At 40.9% G+C, this 23,452-nt stretch overlaps 1 protein-coding gene across 1 annotated transcript in view; it reads right to left on the reverse strand.

The window, feature by feature from the left end:
- The window catches only part of LOC116677460 (protein jagged-1b), a gene marked incomplete at its 5' end in the record, with an annotated part of 47,466 nt that overhangs the window by 11,641 nt on the left and 12,373 nt on the right, over positions 1 to 23,452 (reverse strand). Inside the window, 4 exon segments of the mRNA XM_032507933.1 lie at positions 2,613 to 2,743; positions 3,149 to 3,209; positions 5,979 to 6,227; positions 11,158 to 11,215. Of these exon segments, the coding sequence (XP_032363824.1) occupies positions 2,613 to 2,743; positions 3,149 to 3,209; positions 5,979 to 6,227; positions 11,158 to 11,215 (499 nt within the window).

Raw genomic sequence — 23,452 nt, forward strand, 5'->3', positions numbered from 1 at the left:
CCTTATTCATGCCGTTGTTACATCTAGGCTGGACTACTGTAATGTCCTGTTCTTGGGGCTGCAGATGGTCCAGAATGCTGCAACACATATTATGACTGGATCATCTAAATACATATGCATGCATACATATAACTCCTGTGCTGGCCTCACTGCACTGGCTCCCTGTTCAGGTTAGAGCAGATTTTAAGGTTTTGCTATTAACATACACAATAGGGAATGGCCTTGCACTATTATATCTGTCTGATCTTTTAAATTCTTATGTGCCTACATGGTTTCCGCGCTCCCCCGGATCAGGACATCTGACTGTACCAAAGGCTAGGAAGAAAACGGTTGATGAGCGAGCCTTTTCACTTCGTGCTCTAACGTTATGGAACAGTCTTCCAGCAGATATTAGACTGGTATGTTCAACTGAGGATTTTAAATCAAAGCTCAAGACTTACTCATTCACTGCTGCGTATGAGTCCTAAATGTTCATTTATCTTTGGTGTCTTTGTATTTACTTTTTACTGTCTCAAATACATATTTTATTGTACTGTTTGTAATTTAATTGTATTCTTTTTGTAATGCACTTTGATTGAAAGCACTCCATAAATAAATGCATTATTATTATTATTATTATTATTATTATTATTATTATTATTATTGCACCATTCCTTCCCTCTCTTCAGTTACTACTGTATAATTTTTGTAAACTTGTAAATTCTAATGCAGTGTTATACCATCAGTATCCTTTTTTATATTTCTTACTGTCATTTCTGGGTTTTTTCATTCTTCATATGTTAAGTGAGTATTGTACTTAAGATTAGCTGAAATCAAATTCTTGTTTGTCTATGCAAACCTGGCCAATAAAGCTGATTCTGATTCTGAAGTGTGCATCCAGGTCGTTTCAGTGGGCTGACTGTGCAGGCCAGTAGCGGCCGGGCCTATTGTCTCCAGTGTTGAGGCTCATTGAAACTTTCTCTAATGATCTCCCACAGTCTCTTTGTCTCACCACAGCTCTTTACAGAGCCTTTTTGAATACACAAACAGGTTAGGACCCCACCTAGCTAAGAGCCCAGCCCCGCTCAAATTCACCTTACCCAAGGCTATCGCCTTTCCTCTGCACAATACACCGTCCCGTGGGCTCCCGGTCCCCAGCTCCCACACTGGGACAGATGTGGGAGGAGGGATTTTATATTCTGGGATAATGTTGGAGGACCTTTGCTACAGTGTGGTGGGAAAAGTTAAATCATGGAGGGTGAAGCCTTGAAGGAGCTTTGTCTTATCTCATACAGAGGATCATTATGCCATGCATGGGAAGGTGTGTGAAGAACCACGCCTAACAAACAAATATACTGCACACACAGTGGTTCTTTCTCTGTCTCTTTCAAACACAGACAGGCCGGGTTCTTGACCAACATACAATGGGGCAAAGCTCTTTCATCTTTACGAGATGATACCATTCTCTACTTTACATTGAGTTTAGCTGTGGAGAACATTGTTTCCATTACATGTTAACAATAAATTCAAATTTAGAGGAAATTACATATTCTGTTATGCAAGGGAGTAAAACAGAAAATAGATATTAACTTAAAAAGTTACAAATTAAACTAAGTAGTATGTGGTTGCAAGTCTTGGCAGTTGTCAGACAGTCAGCTGTTTTTTCACTAACCTTGGTGTACAACTCTACTGTTTTCATCACGTAGAATTATTGGATCTATTGTTTTCATCACAGGAAATTTTTCTTGTATGTTTTGGGATGTTACAGTTTTTTTACGATCACTGACAATTTTTCAAGGAGACAGAGACAGAATTGTCCTGGTACTCATCATCCTCTCCCTTGTGAAGGCATTTTTCTTATTTTCTGTGTTCTATGGTAGACATAGTGTATTATTGTATTTTGAAAATTAGTGTTAATTAGTTTAGTTCACAATGTGTGATTTTCAGCATAAAATTAACTGTTTTGCCAGTTATGTGTTGAAGGTGTGTTGGTGCATTAAGAGTTTAGGAAAATTGTTAAAAGTATTGAAATAATTGTTGTAGCAATTGTTAAAAACTGTACTGTGAGTACTATCATATGATCATGCAATTGAAAGAACACCTGAGTGTGTTTCCTAGATGGGAATCAGCTGTGAGATCTATTTGCATAACTTCAATTAGCTGTTTCTGTAAGTGCATGTAGAAAATGCAAAGGATATATTTGTTTCAATGTACAATATGAATAGTTGTTCACTTGGACTGTAGCCTATAAGTTAGGTTTAGAACATGATGTTATCTGTTCTGACAGACAGTGTGAAAGCATTTGCAAATTTGTCAGTAAAAATCCGTTGTTTTGGTCTTGGTTGTGTAAAATAAGTTCAATCATTATAAATTTGTGTTAAGTGTATGCATTTTGTGTCAAAGCAACAAGAAATGGGTTAAATGCATAGGCTACACAAGGATGTGCTAACTGTGTTTAGGAAAGTTGTTAAAAGTATTGAAAAAATATTCATAGCAATCGTAAAAAACTGTAAATCAATGAGAAGAAGGAAAACAGATCAACACACAGAAATGAAATCCCCATGTTGGTACATCTGGGCCTTCTTTCATTCTTCCTTCAAAACATTCAACTTGTAATGGGTCCCATTTCTGACCTTTGTCACACAGTAGTCCTCCCCAGTTAACGTCGCATACACACTGCCAGGGCTCGGTGCAGCTTCCGTACACACAGCCAGGGAACGTCACACACTGGTCACACAGAGGGCCCTTCCAGCCATAATGACACCTGAGGAGGAAAAGCAAAGAGACGTTTGTTTGTATCATGTTCATGGTATTGATAGTATTGGCTCTGAAACAGTTCTTTTGAGTCACATGCTGACACATGGAATTCAAACTCCAGGCATCTAATCCAGGTTTTGGTTAAAAAATAGCATATGAATGTATGTAATATGTATACATACAGTATATTTGAATATGTGAATATTTTAGCCACACCAGAAATAATGGGTATCATCTATGAATCTAGTGACTGTATCTGCCTCATATTGCATCCTATACAACGTATCGTTGTACATTGAGGCACTAATTTTGAAATCATATCATTCGGCTATTGTAGATGATACTTAAGTGTCATCTGTGGAAATTATTTAATTAATTATCAAGTTTTCTTTGTGGCGTTCTTCGAACTTACTTGCATTCTGCAGGCGCCGTGCAGGAGCCGTGGACTTGATGACACCCCTGCCTGCACACCGCTGTGAACAAAGCATATGTACACACGCAAGCACGCACGCACGCACGCACACATACATACAAACACACACACACACAAACACACAATTACAGACTAGAAATCAGCAACTGTGAAGCTAAAGTAATGTTCAGTTGAGTTACAGGTCATTAAATCCTGAAATCTACACTGAATACATTTGGATCACTGCAAATGCTCAAACAAAATAACCCCAGATATCACCTGATATGCAAAACACACACTTTATTGTGAATCATGAGATAGATGTTGTAAGGTAGATGATGCATGGAGGTACTGTCATCTCAAGAAAATGTCAATATTTGATTAATATTTGTTCTATTTATCTATCTATTGATTTCAACAGTTCAGCTACTTGAGGTTTTCAGCTGAAGAGACCGAACACTCCCTGAACTTGGTCATGGTCAGTAACCTGCAGGGGTTAACAGAGGGACCCCGGCTAATTTTCAGACTTCCTGCTTCTCTTCAGTCCAATCAGCGACCTGCTGAGGAGGAAGTCAGATTTAGTGAGACACGGGCGGGATGGGCAAGGCTGCAGGATGTCCGTAAAGTGTCCTTCAGTGTTTACATGGTTTCAACTCTGGTTTCCTCCAATCACTTTTACCATCGCAAAATGATGGCAGTGCTCCGAGGTCACACAGCATGGGCATCCAGCTGATGAGTCACAGACAGACAGAGAATAATCCCCCCCCAACACACACACACACACACACACACACACACACACATTGTCCACTTAAGCAAACGGATGCCTATTTACTGATGCCCACAGCATGTCATTGCGCGGGCTGTCAGTACTGACAATGGATGTGTGTATTATGTGTGTTTATTCTTGTCTTTGGGAGAATCGTCTTCAGTGTTTACGTTGCCAAAAGTGTTTTGCAAAGTGAGGACACTCATGAGGCTGATTTTCACTTTTCATAGGGTTGAGATCTAAAAGTTGATGTTGTCCTGGTTGTGGTTTTGGCTGTAGTTCATCCTGCTTAATTTTGTTTAATGTTTCCCTGTTTCCTGGTTTACTGTCTCATGTGTTCTGTTATCTGTATATCCATGTATGTTTCATGCTTAGTTTCCTGATATATTTTGTTTTATTTAGTTCCTGCCTTGTGTTTTTGCACCCTGGTTGTCTGCCCTGCCCGGATGTGTTCCACCTGTTCTTCAGCCCTCATGTCACCTGTCCCTCGTTACCTTGTGAAAGGGAAGTTTGGGGTCCCCTGATGGAGCTGCTGCGTCACGCATGCGTCTCTTTAGCGACAAGTAGCCTACAAGATGCTAACGAGACACTTCTGTAATGTTAATACAGTAAAAATGGACCAACATAACAAAGAGCGTTCAATGCTGGCTACAAGTTAGCAATCAAACACAACAAAGGTTATCAGTTGAATGCCGTTTTGAGTTAGCAATCAAACTATTACAAATTGCTAAAACAGTTTTGAAATGATTCCCATCTTCTGTTATTGTTTGTAATGAGAAAGGTTTATTATTTTATGGGTTTCACAAATTTCAGTATGACACGTTGTGCCGTAAACCGTTTAAATTTGAGCATGCGCAACTCACATCTGTATTCAAGTCACACTGGGTAGAGACACATTGTCTTCCCTCCCTGTCATTCCCTACATGTCTTCTTCCTAGTTGTTTTTCCCTTTTCATGTCTTCTGGTTTTCTAGTGTTTTTGTTGTTGGTTTGTCTTGGTTTTGACTGCCGGCCTGTCTGCCTGTCTGCCTGTCTTAGGACACCTTCATTTTTAAGCCTTTGTTAAATAGATGCGCTACTCTGCTTTTTTGGATCCGAGCCTTGTTTTACCTGACACATTTCAGAGTTCTTCAGAGGCCAAAGTCACAAAAGAACAACAAGGACAACCTGATGGAAAAACCTTTCAGGAAAACTTGGAAAGGATCACTACAGGAGAAACCCCCTGCAGGGATATGGGGAAAATAAATGGAAAGCAAAAACATTTTCTACTTTTTTTCCTCACCAGTGGCCTCAAGTCACCCTGAGGAAAATAGTAGCAATATTTTCTATCAACAAACATGTGTGTGTGTGTGTGTGTATGTGTGTATGTTTGTGTGTGTGTGTGTGTGTGTGTGTGTGTGTGTGTGCGCGCATAGCAGTGCTTCTGCTTTTTTTCTGTGAAACAGTTTACTTTTCACTATCAGGTCTCCACCATAAATTAACACTTTTACAGTAAATCCCTTCTACTACATGATGACTTTATGGTTGTCGTTACTCTAATTTACCTTTGTATTGTACATTTCTGTAAAGCATTTGCATCATTTTCTGTTTTTTAAGGTCCTATATGTAAACATTCTTTACTTTATATAATAACTGAGTGTTTTGTGTTTTACTCATTTTGATTTGTTTCTACCATTCTAAGCAGATTTTGGTTTCCATTCATTTCCACATAGTATGAAAGTCAATTAGCTTACCATTGCACAAACTTAATCCATTGCACAAACTTAACCCATTGCACAAACTCACTCCACTTTTATTAATAGGAAGCATAGCCAGCGTAAGGTTAACTTATTTCAGCACAAAGACTGAAAACGGGGAAAAAGCTAGCCTGGTTCTGTCCAAAGGAAACAGAATCCACCTACCAACACCCAAAGCTCTCAATTAACATGTCTCGTTTCTTTTATTTGGATATAAACTGATGTGTAAAAACAACTTGTTGTAGGTGTATGGGGGTTATACAGGAGGACATAGAGTATGTTGTCATGCACCCTGACACACCACAGATCTAGCTTTCTCCTCTCACCTTCTTTACACTCTGGCCCCGTCCAGCCCTCCATGCAGACCTTGGAGCCGCTGGGGTCACAGTTGAAGTGACCGAAGAAGTCATCGCGGGCCCTGCAGAACTTGTTGCAGAAAGGTCCGTAGTAGTTTGAATCACAGCGGAAGCGAAGCCGGTAATGTAGGCTAAGAGACCGTCCATGGTGTCGGTACGTCTGCCACTGCTCACCAGGGTTCAACATGGAAGAGAGGAGGACTCGCTCAATCAGCTGACCTAAAGGAGAAAGGAAGGACAGACGTTTCAGAATATTAAGATTTAGATTAAAACATGATCTACCATTATTTTACATTTTGAGAAAAGTAGTGCTTAAACCTGCAGCAGACACATGTTCACCTTCAGTAGTTGTGGAGCAACGTTGACATTCATTTGGAGTTTCTGGCCACCTGAAATAAGTCCAGTATTCACTCCTCTGTTCTGGCCTTTTAGCTGCAAAATGCCCACTGTGCTCACCAGTTAGTGGCTAACTCTGTCTGTCGGCTGTTTGGTGCTAAGCAGGAACGTTTACAGTGAGTTTTTAGAGAAATCTTTCGCTAAAAACAGGCTTAACCAAAACACTCAAGTTTTATGCCAGAGCATCGAACAGAAAGTAAAAACCTACGCAGAGCTGAGAGAAACTACTGAGTCAGGTGGTAATTCTCTGTGAGTTTGTAACCCGTTTCACATTACATATAGCCAGTTGATCAATTGTGACTATAATCCAAATTTTCTTGTCTTGAGGATTTGGGGAGCAAACAAAACCAAAAAAAATCTGATGGAGACAAGGGGCCGACTATAGGACAAGAGCAAAGGAGTCGGGGGTCTGCAGAGAAAGTGAGAGGCCAGCCTGAACACCAGAGAGGATCAAATGAGGCCCGGCTGGGGCAGCGCCTGCTGCTCATGACCCCTGGAGGGGATTTCCCAGAGGCGCTGTCATCCCCAATTCAGTTATAATCTCCTCTGACAGGGTATTAACACACACAAAGCACAGAGAATATGTGTGTGCGTGGGTAAAACTGTGTGTCTCAATGTATGTATGTGGTTATCTGAGAGCTGGTGGTGAGGATAAAGGGAAAAATTGCAAGGTAGTAATGCAGAAAAGGAAGGCTTGTTGGAAATAAGTCAGCGATGGACAGAGGGAGGGTGTACTGTGTGTGTGTGTGTGTGTGTGTGTGTATGTGTGTGTTTTTGTGCGTGTGTGTGCATGTGCGTGAGAGACAGACAGAGGTGAACAGAGCCAAAAAGGAAGGGAGGCAGCTATTAGCACACACACATAGCAAACCGCCTGATGGAGAGATGAGATCACTGTGGTTTGACACAAAGGAATGAAAACAGGGGCACATATTGGCCGTGTATGTGTTTGTCGTGGTGTGTGTTCTGTGTTGGGGTGTGTGTGTGTGTGTGTGTGTGTGTGTGTGTGTGTGTGTGTTTAAGAGAGTAAAAGAGGAATGGGAACAGAGTGGACGCTGAGTGCCCTGTTAGCTCAGCCGTTCCCCCATTCCTGTTCCTTTGTCGTCAAAAACACTCCGTACACTACTGCAGTGCTTTGTGGGTTTTTTGTTATTTTATGACTCTGGCATGACAAATGGCTAATTTCATCATCACCATTTCATTGCCAGAAAAGAAATAGAGAAGAAGAGAGAAGAAGAAGAAATAACCACTTTATCAGGGAGCACAGCAGGGAAGGCGTATAATGGAGATGTGATGGCACAATAACAAGTGAGCATTAAAAGCAAGCTGTAAATGGGGAAAACAGGAGAGAGCGAGAGAGAGAGAAGCTCTAATATTAGATAACAAAACCTAACAAGAAGTCCTGAGCTGTTTTTAAAATGACACTTTACAGAAAGGAAAACTGAATTTAAGCAGCACACACACAGGGATTGTGTTGGCGGATAGCAGGATCACTTAAATCACTTTCCCTGGCCTCGGGTGACTGTCCACCCACTGCCTGCCACTAGCTGTGAAGTGCCTGCCCTTGACAGTGGCTAAGAAAACACTGCAGGAGAAAAAACACCTCACTTTGCCTTGCTATTCCACATCACCTGAACCAATAAATCAATACAGTAGACCTATGGAAGCCAATAGATCAGCTGTCACATCTATTTTAGATTTACGTGGGTGATCTCAGAGCAGTCTGGTTTTTGTTTTTATTCTAACGAAGGATGTCCCATTGAAAGGAGTCTCATCTGGGTAAATGCACTGAATCTAATTATGTGTCTTGAGTTTTATAGACAAGCTGGTCTTGATTATGACACTTCTGATTTTGAATTTCACTTTCTCTCCAACGAGTGTGGCAGTTTTTGTGGTTTTAAGTGATAAGTCAGTACAGTTGAGAACACAGTAGCAAATCTGCACACAAAATGACCCAATAAATATGTGAACTGAAGGAATAACATAGAGAAAATGTTAACTGCTGCGGTTTTAGGATAATTTTGGTTTATTACAGAAGTCAAATTAAAAGCACTCTGTGTAGTTTTTTGACCACTAGTAGGGCTCTTTGGAGCAATGCTTTTATCTTGTTCACACACGCATGCATTTGCATCGTTGAGCATGGTAAACAGTTGTGTCAGTGGTTTCATGCTGATCCACTCGTTGACTGTTGCTGGTGTAAATGTGCCGAGAAATAAAGCATGAGCCACAAAACACAAAGAAGAAGAAGAAGACCGCTAGCAAAAATCAGCTCTACAAATGTTTTATGACAAAGGACAAAATAATAAGTCAACAAGTTCGTTACACACAAAGTGTTCTGGTGATAAATAACTTCATGAGAAAACTCTCAAGATAATCTAAGATATCTTTAAATGCTGAGATCTGGAAACAGGGTGATATTGCTAAAAAAAAAAAGAAGTGAGATGGGGCAAGAATCACAAGCATTTAGACAATCACAGTTTTTAGAACAAACCCTCGGGGGCCTATTTTACCATATTTGCCACATGCAAGCTGTGATTTGCAACATGAAATAATTTCCTCCTGCTCCTTTTGACATGTTTCACTACCCATGATGGAATGTCCTGTGTCCATGTTGTAAATATCAGTATCAAGTACCACAAACCACAAGTATCACCCCGGTAATAAACACTTACATGGTCGTTGAAATCGTTTATCTTATTTTGTCTACCCAATTTATATCAATAAGGGTAAATCACAGAAACACCTGTCAGTATAACGCAATATTGTTCACCAGTACCACAAACTAAATCATCCAAAATTATCATAATCAACACATCTCTAAAGGTTTTATTTCAGGGCTGTACTAGACTGTGTTACTTTTAAATAGGTGTACCTGATAAACTGGCAACTGAGGGTAAATGCAAATTTAAAAGAGCGAAACTAAGCAGTGCTCACACATCGCTGTTGCAAAAGTGGGCCCCAGGTTAGCCAAACGTTTATGGAAGAGAAAATGAATATATCGACCAACATCCTGGTTCAACTTACCCACTTACAGTGACCCACTTCTGGAAGCTTTGCATGTGTGTATGTTTTCCTATTCAATGAGGGATTATTACCAACATGTTAGGTCTCCAAATAAAGGGGTTTAGATAATCTGGCTCAACTGTTTACAGTCTTTCTGACTGCTTTTGTTTCTTGTGTTTTCCCAGATCTGGCAATTGCTTTGGTGAGCAAAATGTTATCATAACCAATAAAAATGAGGACCAAAGTTGTAGAAATAAGACCAAAGTTATAAACTGGAATTATCCTTTAACAGACAAAAGTTAAGCTCTGCACATTAACACCAGCTACATGTTAAACAAAACCAGTGAAGGTTATACTGTTGACGCTCAAAGGACATATTTTCTCACTAGTTCCCGGGACTGTTTCAGAAGGTGCATAGGTGCTCGGTAATCCTTTCTGATTAGCAGCAGGGTCTGATAAGTCCAGTCAGACTGCTACATGACGCCCGTGTTTGGGCTGAGCTTAAGCTGCCCGCCTTGTGAACGGCTTTAGACCCAATGGAAAGGCTGTCAGGAGCTCAGGTGGAAACGACAGATAATGCAAACACAGATGTAAGAGTAGAGCTAGAGGGCGGAGAGATGGAGAGGGAAGGAGACGGAAGGAGATGGAAGGAGAGGGAGGAGAGACGAACACAGAGAAGAAGAGGGGTCTCTGGTGTGGTTCCTGGTTTTTTACTATCCCAGCCGTCTTTTGGACAGGAGTGGCTGAGAGTGAGGTAGAGGATGGTGGGATGAAAGAGAGGATTGTGGCATGACAGGAATGAGGAAGACATGGGAACATCTGTCTCTTTCTGTGTGTGTGTGTGTGTGTGTGTGTGTGTGTGTGTGTGTGTGTGTGTGTGTGTGTGTGTGTGTGTTTTTGCTTTTTATAGCATGCAGCTCACATTCCCTGTCATGGAGCTTTTCCTGATTATGAGGGGAAACAACAAGGAGACAAGCAGGAAATTAAAGGGTCTGGATAAAAGACCTTCTAAGATATTTTTACATTGTTTCACCATAAACCCCACATATTTGTAAACAAGCTCTTGTGAATTGTTTGTTACGATGGAAATTTTGCTTGTTAAATAAGATGATATGGGGGGGGGGGGGGGATACTGCCTGACAAAGGCAACACACAGTACATTAAGACCAGAATCTGACTTCTTGACATCTTAATTACCAAAAAAAAACAACAACAAAAAACAGATAAAACCCAAAACGCTGTTACTGCACTCCAGCTTAAAACTAATATACCAGCTTAAAAAAAGAAGTAAGTGAGTAAGTAATAATACAGGGGCCAAAAACAATCATAATGGAGAAAAGAGTTGCTTAAAGCTAAGTATAAGCTACTTGCCTAAATATGTCATTTTTTTGCGGCAAGCTGTACTCATTTGCTGACATAATTTTGTGGAGACAGATCTGGCAATGCAAGACCACAGCTCCATCAATAAGACAGCAGCTAAATACAATCATAACAACTAATCGTGATGAAAGCTGTGTAGCTCAGCTGAGATGCCCTAGTTTGATCAAACATACATGGCAGTATCAGATTGTGTCTGACATGGAGGCAGTGGCTACAGAATAAAGCAGGAAATGATGGTTTTACAACTAACATGGCTGTTAAAAACTTAAAAATAAGCAGAATATGTCTAAGGAGAAGAATCATACACATTCAAAACATCAACACATACAGACACACAAACACACATTCAAATGCACACACACTGCAGCTTCACCTGATCCTGATGTGTCGTTGTCGTAGTCCAGAGCCTCCAACACCAGTGAGAAGGACTTCTGTGAAGAAAAGACAGCATATGTTAACATGTGAGTTTTGAATCACATTAAACAACAAAAATCAAAGATGTTGGTTTTGCTGATAAAAAGAAGTTTTAATCTAAAGAAATGAACTGTGTTTTTGACTTGCAGGATACATATATGATGCTTGTTCTGATTTTGGATGAAGTACACCACTTCCTGGTTGCAAACATCAGTGTGCTAAGGTATCATTGTGGAGGATTATAAAGATGATGTAGTGATACTGATATTTGGAAACCTATAGGACATCACTTACCGTTAGTGGGTTACAATTGGTAGGCTTACTGTGTGGCGCATGCAGAGTTTTCTCTAATTTTAAGCATCAGAAAATAACTTCTGTAACTGAATCCTGTATTCATATTGCCCTTTTTTGCATAATGCAATTTGTGTATTCAAATAAAGCATTGACATCTTTTCTATAAGTGAAAGAAGCAAATCCCACTGTATAAAAATCTTCCATTATAAAGTTAAGGTACTCACTATGCAAAATTGCACCATTCTTTACTTCTATGCATTAACGTGTGAGCAGGAATTTAAAGTTGTGATATACCATTGCATAGTTTAATCTGTGCAAATAGGTCATATCTTACACACTGATCATGCTTTGCACATAAAATCTTGATTTGAAAGATAAGTAGTAACTACAGCCGTGGACTTAATGTGAAATAGGATATAGCATAAAATGGAAATGCTCAAGCATAGAGTACAAATGTCAAAACTGTACGTGCGTGCAGTACTTGAGTAAATGTACCTGAGCTAAAAAAACGAGCCGAGGCTGCAGCTGGGTGCTGATTCAAGAAAACCTCAACCTGCAGCCTGCAAACACACACACACGCACACCCAGGGAGAGGCCGTAACATCAGTGTGGTGAGGGAGACTGTTCAAAAAACTCCTGTTCAATTTAATAAACACCCTCTTGAAGCAGGTGTAATGCTTTAATGTGGTCCTTTTTAATCTGTCCTGCTACACACAAGGTAATCCTGGATGGAGTAGACCTACAATTTCCTTCGGGATGAATATCTATCCATCTATCTATCTATCTATCTATCTATCTATCTATCTATCTATCAATCTATCTATCTATCTATCTATCTAGACAGGGCAGGTTGTAGCAGTTACACTCTATGTGACTAGATCTAGATATTGTATTAAAATTCATAGCAAAAGATTTAGATTAAGTCAGCATATATCCTGCAGTACACAAGCAGAGGACTCGGTCATAAGATGGACATCTTCAAATGATGACTTTGAGCTTACAGAGATATCACACTCTGGAGAGATAACAGAGGATAGGTATTTTTTTCTTTCTCCTTTCTTTTTTCTGATGCATTCGGTCACCTTATAGACCAGAAATGAATAATTCAGACCAACTCTTTTCCCTACAACTCTCTCTCACCATCCAACCATCCTCCTTCTGTGAAACACACCAGCGCCCGTCATGCAAATCACTGTGCATTGTTGTTAAGGTTTCTCCTAAAGGGCTACATGGATGTGTAGTCACGTCTTAGCTGCGAGAGCGTATACTGCCAGATGGGGGGATGAGTGGGAGGAGAGGAATCTGAGGAAGGGAGGAAGGGAGATAGATACTGTAGGAAGGAGGTGATGGGCGAAGGAGGTGAGTGGGGGATTTGGAGGGAGGTTAGGGGGAGGAGGTCGGCAGCAACGCTAACGTTTGCTGGAGGCTAAAAACAGGCGACATGCCAGGAGGAGAAGAGAAGATGAAGGGTTGCAGGGAAGGTGCAAAATGTTAGGGGAGCAAAAATTGGTGGTGCGGAAAACACTGAGTCAGGGATTTGCTTCAAGTGGAGGTACCTCCAGTATATCTGTACTGCAACAGATGAGGAGATGGTAGAACAAGTGATTGTATAGAAGGAGAAACAGACTGAGAACAGAGGTAGAAAGTGTAATTGTGTAGGGCGTAGAAAAAGGGGTAAAAGATAGAGGAGAAATGCAACCTTGCAATGATTTGTGGGCCTCCTGGAGTTTGTCAGATTTTCAGATATGGGATGGAGAACAAAGAGGTCAGAGGGAGGTAAAATAAAAGGATGTTGAGATAAAAGAGAGAGCACAGAAAAGAAAGAGAGGTGATAAGATAAGAAAGGTAGAAGGGGAAGTAGAAGAAGCCCCACACCCACACACAGAGAAGTCATGGAGCGAATGGGATGTGCTGGGTTGCAGAGACAGTTCATTAAAGACGGCATTTAGAAGATAGCCCGCAGATGGACCAATAGGAGTTGTTACGTTTTGGCTTAAAAGTAATGCTTAGTATTCATGACTCACATCTTTATACTGCAAAATCCTGCAGGCGAATGCAATCACATTAGTTCTTTTATAATAAAAGGTTTAAGTACCTCATTTACCAGAAGTAAAAGTTGTTATGCAGAAAAATGTCCCATGTATAGTTATATCCTTAGATTGCTAATGCTGATGCGACAATGTGTAAGTTGTGTTTTAAGGCTGTAGCTGTTAGAGGTGGAGCTAGTTTTAACTACTTCATATACAGTCAGGTACATATTTAAGTCCAGGGATTACTCCACTGGGTCAGAAGATAAATATGAAGGGTCGTGAAATCATTACTGGGAAAGGTAAAAATAAAAAACTATATTATATTGCACAAATGTTCATTATTGTTCAGACTTTACAGTGTAATTTAACTTCTATTTTTTGGAAACATTGTATGATTTGACCTCTTGGGGCCTCAAACAATTATTAAATAAAACAATCAGACATTTTTAAATGTTTGTTGTTTGGTAGAATTGATAACTTGTATATTTTTTTGTCAGGGGAAGAAGAGTTTTAACCTTTTAATAGGTACCTCGTCGATTTAGCATTAGCAATATGTCATTTGAAAAGTTGACGCTGCTTAAGAATGCTGCTTGAGTGGGAGCCATTTCTGGGCTCAGACTGGTTATGATGAACTGTCCACTACTACAAAGTGCACACACAGCATTACCTCACTGTTGGACCACTCACAGACCTCTTAGCCTTATCAACTTTCCTATTGCCCTCACTCTTCCCTCCCCCCTCCCTCACCCTTCCTTCCATCCACCATATGCGTCTCTCCTTCTTTCTGCCGGCACCCTATGCCAACTATTACGGCAGGCTAAGACCGGTGGGAAGACCAGAGCCGTTTTCCTTTCTTTTGTTCTCTTACTCACCTCCTCCCCCTCACACACTCCCCTCTTCACCCACACGCACACGGCCAGGTAAGTTATGATATTGTCATTGATACAGGAAGGGTGTATCTATGGTGAGCCCTGTTGCTAAGGTTAGGGGTCCTGTATGGCAGCCAGGAAGGGTCAAACTAACCATGGTTACCAAACTAAAATCACAACAACGACTGATAAGACACATAATATGTGTGTGAAAAGATTAAAAGAATCACCCACAATAAACCCTTCCTGACAACCTTTCCAAAACACACACACACACACACACACACACACACACACACACACACACAACACACACAACCCACACACACACACACGCACGCCATAGCAATCTGTTTTGCAATCACAAAGTCTGTTACGTCAGAGAAACTTGCGGCCATTAGAGGCCAGGCGAAGGAAAAGTGAACAATCACGGAGGGGATAATCAAACTGTAAACATCACAAAGAAGAAGCTGATAAGATCACAGTCAATGATAAAATGATATTTTGACCTTGTTCTGACCCAGACAACATCTCAGTGTGAGTTTTAGCATTTTTGGAGATAATGGCAAAAGTGCTGAAAGCGGGGAAATGACATAATGGGAAAGGTGTGTGTGTGTGGTGTGTGTGTGTGTGTGTGTGTGTGTGTGTGTGTGTGTGTGTGACAAATTAATTACCCAGTGCATTTAAACATGATTTCCTGTTAAATAGAGTACACAGGCATATGGATTTCCTTATTTTTTGGCCTTTATTTTTAAAGGTGCATCACATACAGTCTAATGATACACAAATATCATAGTTTGGCCTCTGAAGTCAGAATAAACTGCAGACTTGAGACGTCTCCCAGGACTTGAAGGCCCGGTCGGCAGTCCACTCGTCCATATTCACATTAGAGCTATCCGGCTGGTGTTTGGTGTCACCGGTAGTCGTCATCTTCTCATCCGACTCCCCCTGCTTCTTGTATACGTCATTGAGGGACTCGCCTTGGAGGAAGCTGCATAAACCCCTGAACTCACCATCCAGCCCCCACCACTTCCAGTCGATGTTATCGGTAGAACTGGCTTTGCTTTCAGCGTTAGTTTGTGATCCATCGGTGACGAATAAGTCATTCAACTCCCACCACTCCCAGTCGAGAGCAACATTGGGGGACTCAGAGTCGTAATCTGATTCATCGCAGACAACTTGACTGTTTAACTCTTCATCTGACTTCTCCCAACTCCAGTCCCTGTCTTCACTGTCGGATTCGCCTTCGCTCTCAGCGTCACTTTGTGATCCGTTTGTGACGACTTGACTGTTTACCTCATCGTTCGCATCAGAGCTGTCAGTCAACGCCTCATCATCAGACCCCCCCTGCTTGCTCTCGAGGTCTTTTCTGATGTAATCACCTTCGCTTTTTGAGTCATTGTCGGGTTCCTGCAAGCTGAATGTGTCCTTCAACTCATCATTTATATTAGAGCTTTCGGGTCCGTTGTCTCTTGTAGTCGACGCCTCCTCATCAGACTCCCCCTGCTTCCAGTCGAGGTCTTTACTGTCGAATCCGCCTTCGCTCTTTGAGTCATTGAAAGTATCCTTTAACTCATCATTCATATCAGAGCAGTCCAGTTTGGGTTCCTTGTCTCTTGTGGACAAAAACTCATCAGACTCCTCTTTACTCGGAGACTCACTTTTGATTTTTGTGCTTTTGAATTTGTTTCTGAAGAAACTCTTATTTTTCTTCCAAAGCGAGTGCTTTTTCGGGAGAGCAGAGCAGACCTGGGCCTGCGTGGGTAGGTCTTTTGAATCTCCGTTATCTTCTTGGATATCCATGTTCTTCAGCTCAGTAGGTAAAATAAATCCTTGTTGCAGACAGATGTCTCTGTGTGTTTGACCAACAGTTCAACAGTGTGAAATGACAAAATGTGTATGGACATCATGTGTATATGATGACTGATCAGAAGCACAAATGATGTCACAATGATGATTCTGATTCTGAGTCTCACATCAAAATTCTTTTATCAGAAAATGTTGTCACATGGATTCTTGGACCAAGGTTAAAAAAAAAAGGTGTTCCAACAGGAAATTGTGTCACGTTCTGTTGATTGTTTCCTAAGCTCTGCAACTCCTTAGTTACAGTTGCTATGCCTGCCACAGGAAGGGATGGAAATTTCAAATAAATTTCAAATAAAAACATTAAATCAATCTCCGTCTCACACAGCGTGTGAATAACTATCCTACAAATATTTAGGCCCTCATAAATACAATCTTTCAAAACAGGGATAAAAACATATTGAAAAATGTGTATTTTTTCACATTTCAGAGCTGAAATGTTTCTTCTTCTTCTGAAAAAATGGATGACTTGAACTTCACAATGAATACCTTGCCACCTGCTGCCGTCATGTTCAAACGAGAAATCTTTGAACATTCAGAATGGGTGTCTCTGGTTATTCATTCAAGTGCCTCAAACTAAATGTAAAAATCTCTACTTCATATTTCTAACCTGCCACAGATGTGCTTTGAGCTTGACAGAGCAGGCTAAATGTTATGCTTATAAAAGTTATAAAAGTCCTTTAAGCCATATTAGATCAATTCCGACTTAGGTTGACATGCTTACAAAAACTGGAACAAGCCTTCCAAATGCAATGATGGCAGGCAGATGTGAAGTGGAGCAGTGAGACTAGTGAGACTGTCAATTAATGTCAACTTCTGGAAAGGTTTCCCAATGCTGTATGGTGTAAATTAATTGCAACACATAACAATTCAACAATTCAATTTCAATTATTTTGCTTAAAATTGAAAATTACATTGTTACACATAAGACACAACTTTCTCCTACTATACCGACAGGTTAATCAGAATAAGATGGACTCTGTCATGTGTTGGATTTGACTGACATGTCAAATCAGACGTTCTTCTTTTCCTCTCCATCAAAAAGCTGTCTATTTTGTATGTTAAATGTTGTTCTCTCTGAATTAATCTAACCAACCTGAATCATTGGAGCCCTCTTGTTTCTTTATTGTTCCCAAATGATTATGATTCAAAGACCATTTCACAGAGACATTACGATTTGTCATAGCAGGCAAAGCACAGGTGGAACTAAAATCATTATGGATGTTCTCTGTTGCAGCAATTAATGCAATGCAGGCATTTAAAAGTACTTCATTAGTTACACCTGTGTTTGACAAACCAAAAAGTCTGCAGTGGAAAGTATTTAACTTGAGTTTCTCTCACAGAAAAGAGACTGAGGAAATTGGATTGAACTTTTGTCCATGTTTAGCTAAATCTTAGCTTATTTGATTATTTACTAGGGAAACAGTCTAGTAAACTTCCTGTCTAAACTCTTCACAGTATCTCAAAAACTGTTTATAGTTTAATACTGTGTGAGACATCACTATCTCATATTTTGTGGTTAAAAAAAAAAAATCAAACGTGAATTTGTACACAAAATATCAGATACATCAGACAAGTAATCAGTTGTGTATCAGCTTGGTGCTGAGAGGAACAGGACTGCAGCCGGACTGAGCCTGACATGGCCGGAGAGAGAACAGGGGTTTTCCAAAGAACTAGACATCAAACATCAAAACATTAGTCCTGACGATAAATCATCCCTTCCTTTAGGCTGTAGGCTGTCTGGTCGTCTGGCCTTGTCCCTAATAGCAGTAAAGCTCTGGATTAGAACCAACTATGCTAATTCAACCCACTGTGCAGACATTTGTGAGGGCATGTCAAATTCTATTTAATCAAAAATCAACCTTGATCCTCCAAACTTCCTACCACTGTCCCTGTCACACCTCCAGTTTCTCCGCCTGACCCCATACTCTATATCCCTCCCCCCTGCCATCCCTCCCTTCCATCTCTCTCTCTCCTCGAAAGTCTCTCTCTCTCTCTCTCTCAGACATGGGCAGGGTAGGATATCCCGACAAAGCCAGGCTGTACAAACACAGCTCTACAACAGGAAGAACTCCCAGCCCTGAGAGAGGAATTTCCCCTCAGAACTCACACACTAATGCCCACACACCACACACACACACACACACACACACACACACACACACACACACACACACACACACACACACACAATTAAGACACACAGGTTTCCAATATTACCCAGGTAGATTGCTAATCATATATCATATACAATGCTTTCATTCAGCCCTGAAAATATTATTCTACATACTACAATGGAGATTGGAGATTGTGCAAAATGCGTCATTTATCATTTTAGACAACAGGATTAATCATTACCAATAACTACCAGCTATGGAGCCCCGAAAGTGACTGAGTAACAGTTTATTTCATTACTCTGCAGCTTTCCTGTTTCTACGAAAGAAATGTATAACTTTTTGCAAACTATAAGGAAAACACATTGTTGTGTTATTTCAGTTACTTTAATTTAAGATTAGTTGCTGATATCTAGAAAAAACTAAAGAGTTAAAAGAATATTATACATTTTTATATTGTTTTAAACTTAACTTCTTTTAACATTATTAAAACAGCATTACTTTTACTTCTGACTCATATTATCATGTTTTACTCCCTTTAAAAAATGTTGGGCTCTACGTCAAACAGTGTCTAACATATAATCAACGACTGCCACTCACCTGTGTTGGTCTCACAGGTCTAAACTCATAAGCATCAAGCAAAGCCTGCATACAGTAATCAAACAAATGCATTTAAGCCTTTATGCACATATAAAACATCACTGCAGTCAGACAGCACAATACAAATCTTGTATTGTACACACACACAGACACATACACACACACAGACACACACACACACACACACACACACGCCTAAGCTGATAAAATGAAATAAACAGCAAATGTTTTAGACAACTTTTAATTTTCATAATCTGCAGCTGAACATTTGTCCATTCGTACACCTGCCTACTCTCACCGTTACCATTAGAAAGCTCAAGTAATTACAGACTCGCACAAACACAAAAGACAACTCACACACAAACAAACATGCAAAAGGTTGTCATGGCAGCAGCTGTGCCTGAGCCCGATTGGATGGCTGACACCTCACCTGCACTGCAAATTAGTACTGGAGGTAACCACAGTAACAAGGCCATTACTATTCCAGTGGCAAAGCTCATACATTAGATATAGAAGTACAGTATATGGAACCATGTTATCAGTACCGTCTTATTAATGTGGAAAGAACACTGCAAAAAGTGTGGAAGAAAAGTGATTTCAGATTGATTTCCACTCTACTGAAGTATCAAATAAAACATTGTGTGGACACTGAGGCTCCCCAAACTCATACTTAAAGCAGCCTCGTGTCAAACGTGATTATTGTGTTATTGATTGATTCTTTGCTTACAATAACAAAGAAGAAAAATCAATGTCTTTGTATTGGGGAAGTGTTCAGTGCACAGGAGAGCAAGACAGACGTGATGTTAGGGTGGCTAATTTGTGAATTTCCAAAGTCTCTGTGGATATTATCCAATGCAGGCCATGACCCAGCCCTCAGGTGAAACACACACACACACACACACACACACACACATACACACACACGCATTCGCACACACACCGCCGTCCAGCCCACAATGCTCCCATGACCCTGTCCCTATAATTAAATGTCTCTGTTCTCGCGTTCTCATCGTCTCTTCTGTTTTTCTTTCATTCTGGACATAATTAGCAGCTGCCTTTATCTTCCCCTCTTGGCCCTCACTTACTTTCCATTCACCCCCTATACCGCCTCTTCATCCCTCTGTTTTCCTTCAAACTCAGCACTTTGATTCTTTTCTTAGAAAAAAACATTTATCTCTGCATACTTGTTTCCTCTCTGTCCAGCTGGCAGTCACGTTCCTGCAGAGTTAAGTGACTTAAACTAAATGAAACGACTGCTTTAAGCGCTTCGGAACAACAGAGGTCTCTTGACATGACGTGTCCTCATCCCCCATGTCGCCCTTACCCATCTCTATCCTGTCCTCCTCATCTTCTCTTCCCTCCATTACCTCCTGATGCTTATGACTCTCTCAGCAGGGTGAGTAAGACGCTATGACACACACACACACCTCCCTGTCTACATCTACACCTCCACCCAAAACACCTGAGCCCCACACTGAGATCATCCACTGAACCATCCCCTCCCAACTCTCACTTCCTTCTCCTTTCTCGGTCTCCACTCCACAACGTTTACGTCAACTTTGCCCCTTTTGCCATTGGACTATCTCAACTCTTTCTACCACCTACCACCCCTCTCTCACATCCCCCACGAAGCCCAGACCGACTACCCTCGTCCCCTAACCCCCCCCCCCCCCCCCCCCCCCCCCCCCCACCCACCCTCCTCTCCGACTTCCGCAGGAAATTACCTTGTCTGGACGCTTCACATCCATGGCTGAACTTTCAGAGAGAGGCAATATGAGTGAGAAAATAGTCTGGGAGTGGTGTGTGTCTGAACAGAATAGTGGTGTGTATGTGTGTGTGTGTGTGTGTAGATAAATAGATAGATAGCAGGAATCATAACCAGTAAACCCACAAGACAAACAGAAATGAGAGCACAGGATTATAATGTGATAATAAGACACATTGATGTACAGTATACTGTGGGTAAGGATGATGTTTATCCCAGTGGATAGGAATGACAAAGAGCTGGAGAGGCATCAAGGGACAGGGTTGAAATCATTACTGAAGGCTCTGGTCAGAATATGTTTCACAATGTGACGGCTCACAAAAATGCTTGCGGTTGCTCCTGTCAAGCTTCGGGCAACACAAGAAACCACAGAGAGAAGAGGGAGGATCTATGACAGCTATACTATATCTCAGCCGGCTCTGTGTAATCCACCGGGACTTGATGTGGCTGAACATCACTGGAGGGCAGTGACACTGAGAACAAAAGGTTTACAATGAGAGAGACAGGGAGTGTTAGAGGGTGTGTGTGGGAGATGTTAGAGGGAGGAGGGCGAGGAGATATGACAAGAAGAGAAAGAGATCGATGGAAAAAAGTCAACTGTTTGCTGCGATTACACATGTGAATAAACAATTGTTTATCTGCATTCAATGACACACAATGACATCCAGAGACTGTAATTTCACTGTGATCATGTAAATCAAGGTTCCTTTGCCTCTTTTTTCTCCTAATAAAGAGACTCCTACCCTCAATCCAATTTGCACACAAATGAAATCATTAAAAACACGCTTCCCTAGAGACGTTTACCCCCGAGTTATTAACTTATCTCTAAAAAACACAAGCTCCAGATCCCAAAGGAATTAACCTTCTTTGTGTTTTGTGTGTGTTGGCTGATGAATTTCTGATGTGTGTGTTTGCGTGTGTCTGTAGAGACAAAAAGTGTGTGTGTGTGTGTGTGTGTGTGTGTGTGTGCGTGTGTTTGTGTGTGTGTGTGTGTGTACGGGCCTGCAGGTTTGCGTGTATAAATGGTGTGCGCACAACAGTATCGGCGTACATGCAGGTATGCAAGGCTGCGTAGCAGAGTCAATTAGGGGACAAAAGAGAGGAGAGCACAAACGACAGGAGGAGAAAGAGTGAAAGAGAGACCTTGGAGAGAAAGAAAGCTCCAACTATTCTCCTCTCCTTTCGTTTCCCTTCACTGACTTCCCCCTGTTCGGCTCCCACACAGCAGGAATGCACAGGTAACAACGTGTGTGTGTGTGTGTGTGTGTGTGTGTGTGTGTGTGTGTGTGTGTGTGTGTGTGTGTGTGTGTGTGTGTGTGTGTGTGTGTGTGTGTGTGTGTGTGTGTGTGTGTGTGTGTGTGTGTGTGTGTGTGTGTGTGTGTGTGTACGCGTGTGCGCACGTGTGTGTGTGTGTGTAAGAAACTGGTCTGGGAATGGTGTGTGTGTGTGTAGATAAATCGATAGATAGCATATATCATAACCAATTAACTCTATGTAATGATATAAAAAGTCTCTTCTGATGAATTTACAGTAAAATGACTGTATTTAAACGCAATGCAGTATTTTCATGTTATCATATTTATACTACTTCACTTAATTTCAGAGTGAAATATTTTTTTTTAAAAATTGACATTTCAGAAAATATGCATATTTGCTTTCTTGAGGAGAAGCAGAGGGTTAGCTTAGCTTAGCATAGGGTAAAACAGCTTGTCCAGGTCTATTTGAAGGGGATGAAATCCACCTACTTGCACATCTAAAGTTCACCAACTAACTGACACAGTATAACTCATTTTGTTTAGCGCACACACGAACCAAAGGGTAAAAGTGACAATTTGGCCGAGAAATAGTCCAGCCCAAAATTACCCATGAAATGATAAATTTTCATGCTATGTTAAGCTAAGCTAACCGGCTGCTGATTTATCTTGTGACACTTTGGATGGGGCCCGACCCCTCAGTGGAGCAACTGAACTAAATCACCAAACCATGAAAAGTCATTAAAACCACTCCACCTCAACCACCTACAGCAGTAAAATACTAGTCACATAACCTCCTTATATATAATAATAATAATGTCAATCATATCGACCATTTTAGGTGTATTTTGCTGATAACACCTTTTGTACTTACAGTACTTACTTACTAAAAAAAGAAAAAAGAGTATTTTTATATTGATGTATTGGTACTTTTAATAACTTGAAGGATCTGAGTACCTTCACCACTGTTTTATTGAGTTCACTTCAGCTTTTCTACACAACATTAATAAAGAAACACAGAGACAACAAACTGACAGCGGAGCAGAGAGAGACCGATGGGAAGACTCACAGCAGCTCCACCTGAACACGTTTATTTGCATGATGGCAGCACTTTGCATGTTGAGCTCAGAGCTCTGTGACAAGAAGTTGCCTGGAAAGTATTCCACTGAAGAGGAAGTGCTTTGTACGGCTAAATGCAAGAGTAGATAGCTTCAATCAAATTACAAAACAGTTTCTCTTTCACTTCTTCCTGGTGTGGAGCCATGCTCGGTTTGGTGTACATTTTCTGGGCCGAGGTTCTCAGTTATTTGCCTCTAACACGTCTGCCGCCACTCTAACACAATGCAAGTGAAAGGAATGTCATTTGCGGTGCTCAAACCATCAACAAATGACACTCAACAACAATGTGTCTTTTCAGAAACAATGTCATGGTTGTTGATGACATTCTGCAGACCTTGCTGTGAACA

Source organism: Etheostoma spectabile, chromosome 3 (assembly GCF_008692095.1).
Source record: "Etheostoma spectabile isolate EspeVRDwgs_2016 chromosome 3, UIUC_Espe_1.0, whole genome shotgun sequence".
NCBI classification, from domain to species: domain Eukaryota; kingdom Metazoa; phylum Chordata; class Actinopteri; order Perciformes; family Percidae; genus Etheostoma; species Etheostoma spectabile.